The sequence below is a fragment of the Leopardus geoffroyi genome, chromosome X (genome assembly GCF_018350155.1).
Source record: "Leopardus geoffroyi isolate Oge1 chromosome X, O.geoffroyi_Oge1_pat1.0, whole genome shotgun sequence".
NCBI classification, from domain to species: Eukaryota; Metazoa; Chordata; class Mammalia; order Carnivora; family Felidae; genus Leopardus; species Leopardus geoffroyi.
Window position 1 is genome coordinate 128,060,133 of NC_059343.1, and position 13,311 is coordinate 128,073,443.

Consider the following 13,311-nt stretch of genomic DNA (forward strand, 5'->3'; position numbering starts at 1 on the left):
TAATTCATTTTGAGTTAATCTTTGTATAATGTTAGGTCTAGGATCATTGGATACAGCTATCTAATTGTCCAACACCTTTTAATGAAAAGACTATCCTTCCTCCTTTGAATTGTTTTTGCACCAAATCAATTGGCTTACTTGTGTGGATCTATTTCTGCACTTTTATTCTCTATCATTAATCTACAGGTCTATTCCATTTACTAATATATGTTACGATTACTGCAGTTTGTAGTAAGTTGGAAAATCAAGTAGGATTATTACTCCAAATTCATTCTTTTTTGCAAAATCATTTTAGCTAATCTAGTCCTTTTGCCTTTTCGCATAAATTTCAGAATCAGCATGTCTGTGGCCACAAAAAAATCTTGCTGAAAATCTACAGACGTGGGAGGACTAAGAGCTCCACTGTTCGCAAACACAGTATGTCTCTCTGACTTCTTTCACTTTGTAGTTTTCATCATATAGACAATTCACATGTTTTGTTAGATTTGTATCTAAGCTTTCCATTTTTGGAGCTACTGTAAACATTCTTTTTTTTCTTTTTTTTTTTAAATATGAAATTTATTGTCAAGTTGGTTTCCATACAACACCCAGTGCTCATCCCAACAGATGCCCTCCTCAATACCCATCACCCACCCTCCCCTCCCTCCCACCCCCCATCAGCCCTCAGTTTGTTTTCAGTTTAAACATTCTTTCTTAAATTTTGGTTTCCATTTATTCACTGATAGTATATAGAATACAAAATTTTTAAAGTTTTTATTTAAATTCCAGTTAGGTAACATACAGAGTAATACTCGTTTCAGGTGTACAATACAGTGATTGAACACTTCCATACATCACCCAGTGCTCATCACATGTGACCTCCTTAATTCCCATCACCTATTTCACCCATTTCCCGCAGCTACCTCCCCTCTGGTAACTATCAGTCTGTTCTCTATAGTTAAGAGTCTGTTTCTTGGTTTCTTTCTCTCTCTGTTTTCCCCTTTGATCCTCTGTTTTGTTTCCTAAATTCCACATATGAGTGAAACCATATGGTATTTGTCTTTCTCTGACTGACTTATTTCGCTTAGCATAGCTTTATCCATGCCATTGCAAATGGCAAGGTTTCATTTTTATGGCTGAGTAATACTCCATTGTGTATACTTCTTTATCCATTCATTAGTCGATGGACATTTGGGGTCTTTCCATAATTTGGTTATTGTTGATAATGCTGCTATAAACATTGAGGTGCATGTATCCCTTCAAAGTAGTATTTTTGTGTTCTTTGGGTAAATACCTAGTAGTGTAAATGCTGGATCACAGGGCAGTTCTATTTTTATTTTTTGAGGAACCTCCACACTGTTTTCCCGGCTGTATGTGCCAGTTTGCATTCCCACCAACAGTGCAAGAGGGTTCCAGTTTCTCCATGTCCTTGCCAACACTTGTTTTTTGTTTTTTGTGTTGTTGATTTTAGCCATTATGACAGGTGTGAGGTGGTATCTCATTGTAGTTTTGATTTGTATTTCCTTGATGATGAGTAATGTTGAGCATCTTTTCATGTGTCTGTTGGCTATATGTATATCTTCTTTGGAAAAATTTCTATTCATGTCTTCTACCCATTTTTTAATTGGATGATTTGCTTTTTGGGTGTTGTGTTTCGTAAGTTGTTTATAGGTTTTGGATACTAGCCCTTTATCAGATATGTCATTTGCAAATATCTTCTTCCATTCCATAGGTTACCTTTTAGTTTTGTTGATTGTTTCCTTCACTGTGCAGAAGTTTTTTATTTTGATGAGGTCCCAAAGTTTATTTTGGCTTTTATTTCCCTTGCCTCAGGGGACATATCTAGTAAGAAGTTGTTACAGCCAATGTCAAAGAGGTTGCTGCCTGTATTCTCCTCTAGGACCCACATAGATGGGTCTTTTTTTTTTTTTTAATCCATTCTGACAACACCCCATGTCTTTTGATTAGAGCATTTAGTCCGTTTACATTCAGAGTGATTATTGATAGATATTAACTTAGTGCAATTGTATTACTTGTTAAGTCATTGTTTCTGGAGATTTTCTCTGCTCGTTTCTAGTCTTTTTTTGCTTTTGGTGTTTCTTTGCCTACTTAAAGAGTCCCCTTTAATATTTCTTGTAGGGCTGGGTTAGTGGTCACAAAGTCCCTTATTTTTTGTCTGGGAAATTCTATCTCTTCTTCTATTCTGAATGATTGCCTTGCTGGATACAGTATTCTTGGCTGCAGATTTTTCCCATTCTGCATTTTGAGTGTATCATGTCACTCTCTTCTGGCTTGCCAAGTTTCTTTTGGGAAATCTGCAGCTAGCGTTATGGGTTTTCCCTTGTTAAGGTAAGGACTTCTTTGGTCTTGCTGCTTTTAAAATTTTTTCTTTATCACTATATTTTGCAAATTTAATTATAACGTTTCTTTGTGTTGGCCTGCTTTTGCTGATTTTGGTGGGAGTTCTCTGTGCCTCCTGGATCTAAATCTCTGTTTCCTTCCCCAGAATAGAGAAGTTTTCAGTTATTATTTCCTCAAATAAAATTTCTGCTCCCTTTTCTCTATATAGAATACAATTTATTTTTAACAGTTCTATTGAGATATAACTGCTATACAAAGAACTGCATATATTTAATATGTATAATTGGATGAGTTAGGCATATGAAAACACCCATGATACCATTACCAAATCAAGGTAATAGACATATGTAACACCTCTCAAAGTTTCTGTGTCTTTTAGGGTGTGTGTATGTGTATGATAAAAACACTTAATATGAGATTACCCTTATAACAAATTTTGAAGTGTACAATACCATATAGTCAACTATAGGCACTTATGTTATATAACAGATCTTTAGAATTATTCATGTAGCATAATTGAAGCATTATACCTTTTGAATAACAACTCCCAATTTCCTTTCCTCCAGCTCCTTGCAACCACTATTATACTCTCCACTTCTACAGAATTTTAGACTACTTTATGACTATTTTATATGCCTCATATAAGTGGACTCTTATATTTGCCTTTCTGTGACTGACTTATTTCACTGAACAAAATACCCTCCAGGTTCATACATGTTTTTGAAAATAACAGGATTTCCTTTTTTCAAATGCTGACTAACACTCCAATATTATATACATCCATGTGATTGTGATACATACATGATGTATGTATATATCACATTTTCTTTATCCATTTATTTGTCAATGGACACTTGGGTTGTTTTCACATCTTTGCTATTGTGAATAATGTTGCAGTAAATACAGGAGTGCAGATATCTCTTTGAGATCTTTTTTTTTAAAATTCTTTTAATGTTTATTTATTTTTGAGACAGAGAGAGACACAGCATGAGCAGGGAAGGGGCAAAGAGAGAGGGAGACACAGAATGTGAAGCAGGCTCCAGGCTCTGAGCGGTCAGCACAGAGCCCGACGCGGGGCTCGAACTCCCGAACTGTGAGATCATGACCTGAGCCGAAGTCGAACGCTTAACCGACTGAGCCACCCAGGCGCCCCGAGATCTTGATTTCAATACTTTCTGATATATACCAGAAGTGGAATTGCTAGATTATACGGCAATTGTTTTAGTTGTTTTCCATAACCACTGCACTGATTTACCTTCCTACTGATAGCGTACAGGGTTCCCTTTTTTCCACATCCTTGCCAACACTGCTATCTTGATTATAGCCACTCTAACGGGTATGAGATGATATATCATTATGGTTTTGGTTTGTCTTTCCCTGATGGTTAGTGATGTTTAGCACCTTTTCACATACTTGTTAACCATCTGTATAACTTTTTCCCCCCAGAAACATATTTTCACATCCTTTGCCAGTTTGGGGAATATAGAAGGGGAATAAAAAAGTGAAATTCTCCACCAGTTTGGTGGTACTTTAAATTCTGATGCCTTTTCCTGATCTGCTTGCTCTATTTGATTTTTAGAATTCTCAAATGGCTGGGCTAGGTGTTTTGTCAAGGTTCTATAGTCGGGTTCAATGGGAGATAAAGGGTGGCATATGTTTCCTCCATATTACCCAGAACCAGAAACTCTGTTGACTTTTTTTTAAAAAATGATTTTATTTTTAAGTAATTTCAACACCCAATGTGGGGCTCAAATTTATAGCTCTGAGATCAAGAGCCCCATGCATCACTGACTGAGTCAGCCAGCCACCCCTCCGTTGACTTTTTAAGTCAGTTTTCTGTCAAAGAATTCTTTTGATTTTAAAGTTATTTATATTTTATATATAAACATGTATTGATGATTTTATTGTTTTGTTAAACTTTATATCTCACAGATAACACACTGTAGTTTTAGCACTTTGTCATAAATTCGGATTATGAAACTGAACTTAGTGTATGAGAGATCATGCTTCTACTCCCTCCCCTCTTGTTTTTTTTTTTTTTTTTTCATAGTCATCATAATCATCCAGAAATGGTGGTTCATGTTCACAAATTCTTTGCCTATCCTCTCATGCAAATGTGGAGGCTAATTCTCCTCCCCTTTTATGGGCTGGCCGTAGTGACTCATTCCAACAAACAGAATGAGGTGGATGGGATGCTGTGTGATTTCAGAGGGCAGGTTAAAAAAGGGACCATATAAAAAGACAGCATGAGCCACCATAAAAAATATCTGGCTACTTAAGAGAAAGAGAAGACAAGCCAAAGACTGAGAAAAGTATTTGCAAAAGACATATTTGATAAAGGACCATTATCCAAAATGTACAAAGAACTCTTAAAACTCAACAATAAAAAAACCAATCTGATTTAAAAAATGAGAAAAGGACCTGAACAGACACCTCAGCAAAGATATGCAAATAAGCCTATGAAAATGTGCTTCATGTCATATGTTATCAGGGAAATGCAAATTAAAGCAATGTGATACCACCACATGCCTGTAAGAATGGCCACATTCCAAAACACTGGCAACACCGCAAGCTGGTGATGATGAGGAGCAACGGGTACAGCAACCTTGGAAAACAGATCGGTGGTTTCGTGCAAAAGAAAGCCTACTCTTACTGTATGATCCAGTAGTTGTACTCCTTGGCATTTGCCCAAAGGGGTTGAAGACTATGTATGCACAGAAACCTGCACACGGCTGTATTCATAACTTAAAAATCGGAAGCAACCAAGGTGTCCTTTATTGGTGAGTGAATAAACTAACTGTGATACATCCAGACAATAGAATGTTATTCAGTGCTGAAAAGAAAAAAGCTATCAAGCCATGAAAAGACATGAATGAAACTGAAATGCCTACTACTAAGTAGAAGAAGCCAATATGAAAAGAGTATATAGTGTATGATTTCAACTATTTGACATTCTGGAAAAGGCAAAACCATGGAGACTATTTAAAATAACAGAGGTTGGTGGAACACCTGGGTGGCTCAGTCGGTTGAGCGTCCAATTTCAGCTCAGGTCATGAGCTCACAGTCCGTGAGTTTGAGCCTCGTGTCTGGCTCTGTGCTGACAGCTCAGAGCCAGGATCCTGCTTCGGATTCTGTGTCTTCCTCTCTCTCTGCCCCTCCCACACTCGTGCTCTGTCTCCATGTCACTCAAAAAATGAATAAACATTAAAAAATTTTTAATGAAAAAATGAAATGTTGTGGTTGTTGAGGGGTAGTAGAGGAAAGGATGGGTAGATGGGACACGTATGATACTATAATGATGGATACATGTCATTACACCTTTGTCCAAACTGTAGAATGTAGACCAACAAGAATGAACTGTCATGTAAAGTATGGACTTAGGTTGATAATGGTATGTCAATGTAGGTACATCGATTGTAACAAGCATACCACTCTGGGGTAGGATGTTGACAGTAGGGGAGGCTGTGTGTGGGTTGCAGGCAGGTGGTATTTGGGAATTCTCTGCAGTTTCTGCTCAATTTTGCTGTCAAACTGAAACTACCCTAAAACATGGAGTCCATTTAAAAGGAAAATAAAGGAAAAACTTCTGGCTACCCTGTAGCTCCCACACTGAAAAGATCTTGTGGAAAGCTCTAGCTATTTGAGTTTTCTAAGTGTAGGTGCCACACATGTGAATAAAGTTTTACTCAGGATGACCTCGGCTCCAGCCACTATCTGACTACAACCTCATTAGAAACCCTGGGATAGACCATCAGGTAAACATAGTCCCAAATTCTGTGAGAGACCCACAAAAACCATGAGAAATTAGAAATGATTATTGTCATTTTAAGCCACTAAATTGTAATAGTTAAAGGAATAAAAAAAAAAGTCCATTGAAGCTGAATTCACTATTAAAAACTCAGAATTAAAGTAAATTCTGCAATGTTTACTTCCCTAATTTAGTGCATGCCATTAAACTACAAACTAAAAACAGCTTTGATTAGTATAAGATGATTTGTAGAATAACAAGTTATAAATGTTTGCTTTTCTCCAATTTTTACATGCTTTTGTGATACAGATGATACACTTGGATGTGTTCATCTCCAGGAAGCTCTCAGGGAATGTAACACAAAATTTGAGAAAAGACTACAGAGAGCCCATAGAATATAATATTTTCTTTCCATGGGCATAATGCTAGGGAAAAGAAACCTCCTTAGATGAAAGAACACAAATGCTATCTTTTATGAATCGACCTAGATGTTTGTACTTCTCTGTTATTTCATCTGAGTCCTACCCTCTCTGCCACTTACCTTCTTTGCAAACCAGCAGGGCTCCAATGAGGCCTGAATTTAGGTCTTTCACCAGGTCCACATGAGAAAAATACGAGTAGGTGAGACACGGAGGATCCGAGGCCATCGGTCCATTCTCTTTCAGGACCTGCCAGACGTAGGTATGACTCTCACCAGGAAAGACTTTATCATCTTCCTTCTCCTTCTGGCTGGTCTGGTCCTCATATTCAGCACCTAGAGCAAGAAGGGATACAATTGTCCTTTCCATACCCATTATTTACTCAAGGAAATGTATCAAGCTTGTTATTATCAACAGATTCTACACAAGAAATAGACTTTCTGCAACTGAATTTGGAAGACTACTAAGCAGCCTTACATAGCCCAGAGAAGTTGTAGACCACTAATGCAAACGCGAGGGGTTCGGGGGGTCTCACTGCAACCTCCAGATATTAACAAATAATACTACTTTCACCATTGCATCTTTTTACCTAGTTTGCGTTCATTCAACTCGACAGACATATGTTGCTTATGTACTTTGTCCCAGATTCTTTAATGAGCACTGGTGAGGATAGTGGAAAGGTGAGATACACGGAGTTTTAAAAATGTTTTTAACTTGGCTCTTCTTTGGAGGAACAGATCACATCAGGGGCAGATATTTTCTGGCCGCCCCATCCTTAGTGGTGTTAAAATGGACTCCTGGATTAGTGTGATGCCTTGATTCTCAATTGAGCACTATATGTGTTCATTGTTAATGAAGCGTCATTGCTTCCAGGTCATTTCAGTGGACAGGGGTAGAGAATATTTAAAGGCACTGACCTCTTGTACTTCTATTGAAACATCTTTTCTAGTAACTCACCATAACTTCCCGGATTTATAATAGTCTCTGGAGTTCCAGAGCGGTTCAAGGCATTCAGGGGGCTCTTCGTTTATACCCTATCTTATCCCCTAATAGGTACACATCTGAGAGAGGGACCTCTCCAACACAGCAGTGCAACACACCCCTGAACTGCCCCTACTCCGCCTGTACTTTCACTAGAAGCTTTCAGCAACCAAGGCCACCTCCAAAGGACAGATGGGTAGTCCCCACTCTAAAGTCAGTCTCTCTGGGGTACAGGGACACCCTCTTCAGTGTGCACTAGGTACTACTGGCTTCATGTGGAAGCAACATCAGACCAACACCTGCACGTGGCAGAGACAGGTAGACATTTTTAAAAACCCGAGTCGGCATCTGGGGATGGAATGTGCATTTCAGGTGCCTGTGTGATCGTGGGTTGATATTAAATTCTAGACAGTAGATACATTTGGATAGGAAGGGAGGGAATCAGAGGAGATACACAAGGGGCTTCAACTGTATCTATAATGTTTAATTTCTTAAAGCAGAGATGGCAAAATGTTAAGATTTGGCAAAGTGAGGTGACAATTGTTTGTTTGCTATATTATTTTCTGTGCCTTTGTTTGAAGCATTTCATTAAGAAATGAATATCCTTTAAAAAAAAGAAATGAATATTCTCTTTCCTGACAGTAGGGTTGGGAAAGAGGTGTGGAACGTTTGATGAGAGGCCACGAATGTGTGAAGCACTGTCGCAGTAGGATGGCCAGGAGGTGCCGAGCTGACGAATGAGGAACTTAGTGACATGATTCCGGGTGAATGTATACTTTTACGTCCACTATGGCCATTCACTTGGCTGCTAGTTGAATAGGCAGAGAACAGCTGTAACCAGGGTAGTGGTTTAGCCAAGGGAAGAGAATGGAGATCAGGGAGGCCAGGAAACTGGGACTGCATGCAAGGGCACCATGCCTGTGATGAGCCAGGGCATATGAGCTGGGCAAGGAGGGAAGCGATAGCAGTGGATGGCAGATTCCAACGAGAATGAAGCGCTGTTGGAATGGGCAGTGAGAAACATTCAAGGTGGTGCTCAAACATTGAACACTTGAACTTGAGATTTCGGGGGCTGCTCAAGTTGCTAATAACAAAACCTATTCTTCAATGAACACAAAGGTGATTTGTGAAGACCAAGAAAAGTAGGTGGTACCTGGAAAAAAGCATTGTGCACAGCCCTTAAAGTCTATTATCTACTAATGTGTATTATTTTTGGAAGATCCCTGCCTCCGTCAGACTCTTATCTGAGCTTGTACCTCAGCCACCTGCAAATATTCTAAACAGAAGGTAAGGTGTTCTGTGTAATTTTCACTTTCTATGATATGCGGAACAACACTGTTGTGACATTTGAGAGTTCAGGGAGTCCATCTGTCTGATATCAGTGTGTGTTTCACATGGAAGATGTCCTAAGGAGTGTACTGAATCAACAAAAATCCACTTCCGAAAGGACGTCATTTTGTAATTAGCCCTTGAGCCAGTCAAAGCTTTCTCCAGTAGTTTTGGGCTTGAGATACACAAGGAAGAGAGAAAAGTTGAGGAGTACATCACAGAGCTTCCTGTTGAGAAGACTGTTAAATAACCGTCCCAAATATAGCAATGTGAAACAACCACCACCTTACTACCCTCACTGACTCTGTGGGTCAGGAGCTCAGAGCACAGGCTCTTCTGCTCCAAGGTTTCTAGGGCGTCAGCTGGCATGCCACAAACAGCTGAGGGCTAGAACCATCTGGAGGGTTTTTCATTCACGTATCTAGTAGCTGGATGGGACTGACCTGAAAACTGGATTCAGTTGGGACTGTCGACCAGCGCACTTACACCTGGGACTTTCCACTTGGCTTTGGCTTCCTCATGGGGACCTTGAGGAGTCAGGGGGCCAAATGGCATTTCAGGATGCCAAGAGTGAATGTTCCCACAAACAAGACAGAAGCAGCCTATTATTTCAGCACTCAGTGCCAAAAGTCACACGGCATGGGCTGTACCACACACTATTGGTCGAAGCAGTTACGGGCCTCCACAGATTAAAGGGAAAGAACTATAGATACCAGAGGCGCCTGGGGGGCTCAGACAGTTGAGCGTCTGACTTCAGCTCAGGTTATGATCTTATGGTCTGAGAGTTCGAGCCCCGTGTCGGGCTCTGTGCTGACAGCTCGGAGCCTGGAGCCTGCTTCGGTTTCTGTCTCCCTCTCTCTCTGCCCCTCCTCCATGTACTCGTTCTCTCTCTCTCCAAAGTAAAATAAAACATTTAAAAAAATTTAAAAAATATATAGATTCCAGCTCTTGATGGGAGGAGTGTCAAGGCACCTTCTACCATGTTTCTGTAAACCACCACACTAGGGCATTCTAAAAGCGAGTCACCGGTGCTCTGAAGTTCGAAGCTATCTCAACAATGTGCACTCAGTAACCAAGGTAGCTGGTAATCTACACAGAGATCTCACAGTCAGGCCCAGGGGCTGTGGCAATCTCTTTGGTCTCCACCTTCCACCTCCAGCCCCAATCCTGTTCCATCCCCTGATGTTTATGTCCTTGTATCTGCATCCTCCCTCTGCCTGGCCTCCACTGCACTGGGTGTCCTGGAGAACTCTCTACCCAACCCTCTGCAGTTAGCTGGTCAGCCTGATTCCAGGCTTAGCCTAGGGCCCCAGAAGTTAGCCAAATGCTGTGCCTCAGGGGCTATTCCACCCCGCTTCCTGGAACCATCAGTTATTATTCCTTTACCTGATCTCTGCTCAGCAGCTTTGGGTTGACACTTCTTGACTTGTATGTCTCCATGCTGTCTTTCAGGTTTCACTCAAAGTTTTGCAGCTCATGGCCAACCTCACCTAATCCTTATTGAGAACCTCACTTCACGGACACATCCATAGCTTGGGTTGGTGCCTCCCCACTGGTCCAGAAAAGAAAGTAAAAATGTACCTCTAGCACTGAACTTTCATTTTCAGCTCCACCAAATCTGAAATTTGCTTGGACCTGCTTTTCACTCGTTTTGTGGCTACTTTCACAGACACTTCACGTGAACAAGCTGTCTTGGTTTATATCTTGTGCCTTTAGATTCTAGCAGCCATGGCAAGTCATATGGCTAAGCGGCACATCAATATGGCAGGGAAAAATAGCCCTCCCACTCTGGAGAGGGGATGATTACTTGCTAAACAGTAACATGATTTACCAGAGTTGGCTTGGGAGAGAAAAATGACAGGTTTGCAAAGTTATGCAAACATAAAACAGATCAGCATTTGCCTGCAACTAGAAATGGGAATGGGTCTGCAAAGAGAGAATTTCTTGAAGTGACAGAAGTGTTCTAAAGATGAATTGTGTTGATGGCTGCACACGTGTAAAAGTCTACGAAAATTCATCAAACTGCTTTTTATTGAAATGTAGTTGACATACGATATTGTATTAGTTTCAGGTGTACCACATGGTGATTTGGCAATTGCATACATTGCTCCATGGTAATCACAGTAAGTCTGGTTACATTTGTCACCATACAAAGTTGTTACAATATTATTGACTTCATTCATTATGCTGTACATTACATCCCTGTGACTTATTTATTTTATAATGGGAAGTTTATACTTTTTAATCCCCTCCACCTATTTTTCCCATCCCCCAACTTCCCAAGTGTCTGGAAAACACCAGATTGTTCTTTGTGTCTATGAATCTGTTTCTGTTTTGTTTTGTTTTTAGATTTCACATATAAATAAAACCATATAGTATTTGTCTTTCTCTGTCAGACTTATTTCAGTTAGCATAATACACTCTAGTTCCATTCACATAATTGGGAATGCAAGATTTCATTCTTTTCGTTGGCTGAGTAATATTCCAGTGTGTGTGTGTGTGTGTGTGTGTGTGTGTGTGTGTGTGTGTGAGAGAGAGAGAGAGAGAGAGAGAGAGAGAGAGAGAGAGAGAAAGAGAGAGAGAGAGTATCCCATACCTTCTCTATCCATCCATCTATGGATGGACACCTGTGTTGCTTCCATATTTGGGCTATTGTAAATAATGCTGCAATGAACATAGGGGAGCATATATCTTTTCAAATTGTGTTGTTTTCAGTTTCTTTGGACAAATACCCAGAAGCAGAATTGCTGGATCATATGGTAGCTCTATTTTTAATTTTTGGAGTCACCTCCATGCTGTTTTCTACAGTGGCAGCACCAGCAGGGCATGAGGCTTCCCTTTGTGTCACACCCTCAGCAGCACTTGTTATTTCTTGTCTTTTTGATACTAGCCACTCTGACAGGCGTGAGGTGGTACCTCAGTGTGGTTTTGACTTGTACTTCCCTGATGATGAGTGATGTTGAGCATCTTTTCATGTGTCTGTTAGCCATCTGGATGTCTTCTTTGGAAAAATGTCTAGTCAGGTCCTCTGCCATTCTTCGTTTGTTTGTTTGTTTTAATTGGGTGGTTCGTTTTCTTTGATATTTAGTTTTGATATTTAGTTTTGTGAATTCTTTATATATTTTGCATATTAACCCATTATGGGACATTTCATTTGCAAATACCTTTTCCCATATAGTAGGTTGCTGTTTCATTTTATCGATGGTTTCCTTCATGTATGCCAAAACTTTTTAGTTTGATACAGTTCCACTTGTTTATACCTGCCTTTGTTGCTGTTGCTGTCAAACTACTTTAAATGGGTGAATTTTATGATATGTAAGTTATACCTCAATAAAACTGTACAAAAGTGTTATGGGGAGAAGGGCACCTGGGTGGCTCAGTTAGTTAAGCATCTGACTTTGGTTCAGGTCATGAGCCTGGAGTCTGCTTCAGATTCTATGTCTTCCTTTCTCTCTGCCCCTCCCCATCCCCTCCCTCTCAAAAAATGAATAAACATTAAAAAAATTTTAAAAAACTAAAAAATGCTATGGAGAGGGGCACCTGGCTGGCTCAGTTGGTAGAGCATGCAACTTTTGATCTCAACTTAAAAAAAAATGTTATGGGGAAAACATACACAAAACTCAATTTTAGATGGATCACAGACCTATATATAAAAGGTAAAATAATAAAACTTCTGGAGAAAAGCATGGAAGAAACTCTTCAAGACTTTGGGGTAGGCGAATAAATATCTTTTTTTTTTTTTAATCTTTATTTTTGAGAGAGAGAGAGACAGAGTGGGAGCAGGGGAGGGGCAGAGAGAGAGGGAGGCACAGAATGTGAAGCAGGCTCCAGGCTCTGAGCTTCCAGCACAGAGCCCGACGTGGGGCTCGAACCCATGAATCATGAGATCATGACCTGAGCCAAAGTCAGACGCTCAACCGACTGAGCCCACCCAGGTGACCCAGGGTAGGCAAATATCTTAAACAGGACATGAAGCTCTAACATGGAAAGAAAAAAGTGATAATTTTTTGGGTTGAACTTCTGTGCTTCATTAGTAACTTTTGTTTGCCAAAAACTTATTGAGACAGTGAAAATTCAAGGCACAGACTGGAAGAAGATATGCAAATATTTACATCTGTCAAATGGTGTGTATTAAGAATATATAAAGTACCTGTACAAATCAATAAGAAAAAGATAAACAACTCCTTTTTTCAATAGGAAAATCAGTTAAACACTTGATATGATATTTTACAGTAGGGTATCAGAAAGGTCAACACATCACAGATTTAACTGACATCCTGGGGCTCCCAGGCTAGTCTAAGAAGGCCAGGAGCTTGTGGATCACAACATGTGAGTATACAGGCTTCTGACAGGGCCATAAGTCACATGGATTTGAGGCCATTGCCTCACTGTGTTGCTCCTGGGCAGAACCACTGTGGACGCACATGTGAGAGATTAAATAGTTTTCCCAGACTTCACCAGGCATAGGGTGCAAAACAGTCATCTCTATGCTCA

The 13,311-nt window shown here is 40.0% G+C and overlaps 1 protein-coding gene across 4 annotated transcripts in view; it reads right to left on the reverse strand.

Moving 5' to 3' along the window:
* The window catches only part of F8 (coagulation factor VIII), a 130,643-nt gene that overhangs the window by 86,186 nt on the left and 31,146 nt on the right, over positions 1-13,311 (reverse strand). For all 4 annotated transcript variants that reach the window (XM_045472199.1, XM_045472196.1, XM_045472198.1 and 1 more), the window contains one exon: positions 6,630-6,842. In XM_045472199.1, the coding sequence (XP_045328155.1) occupies positions 6,630-6,842 (213 nt within the window). The remainder of the gene's footprint in view (positions 1-6,629; positions 6,843-13,311) is intronic.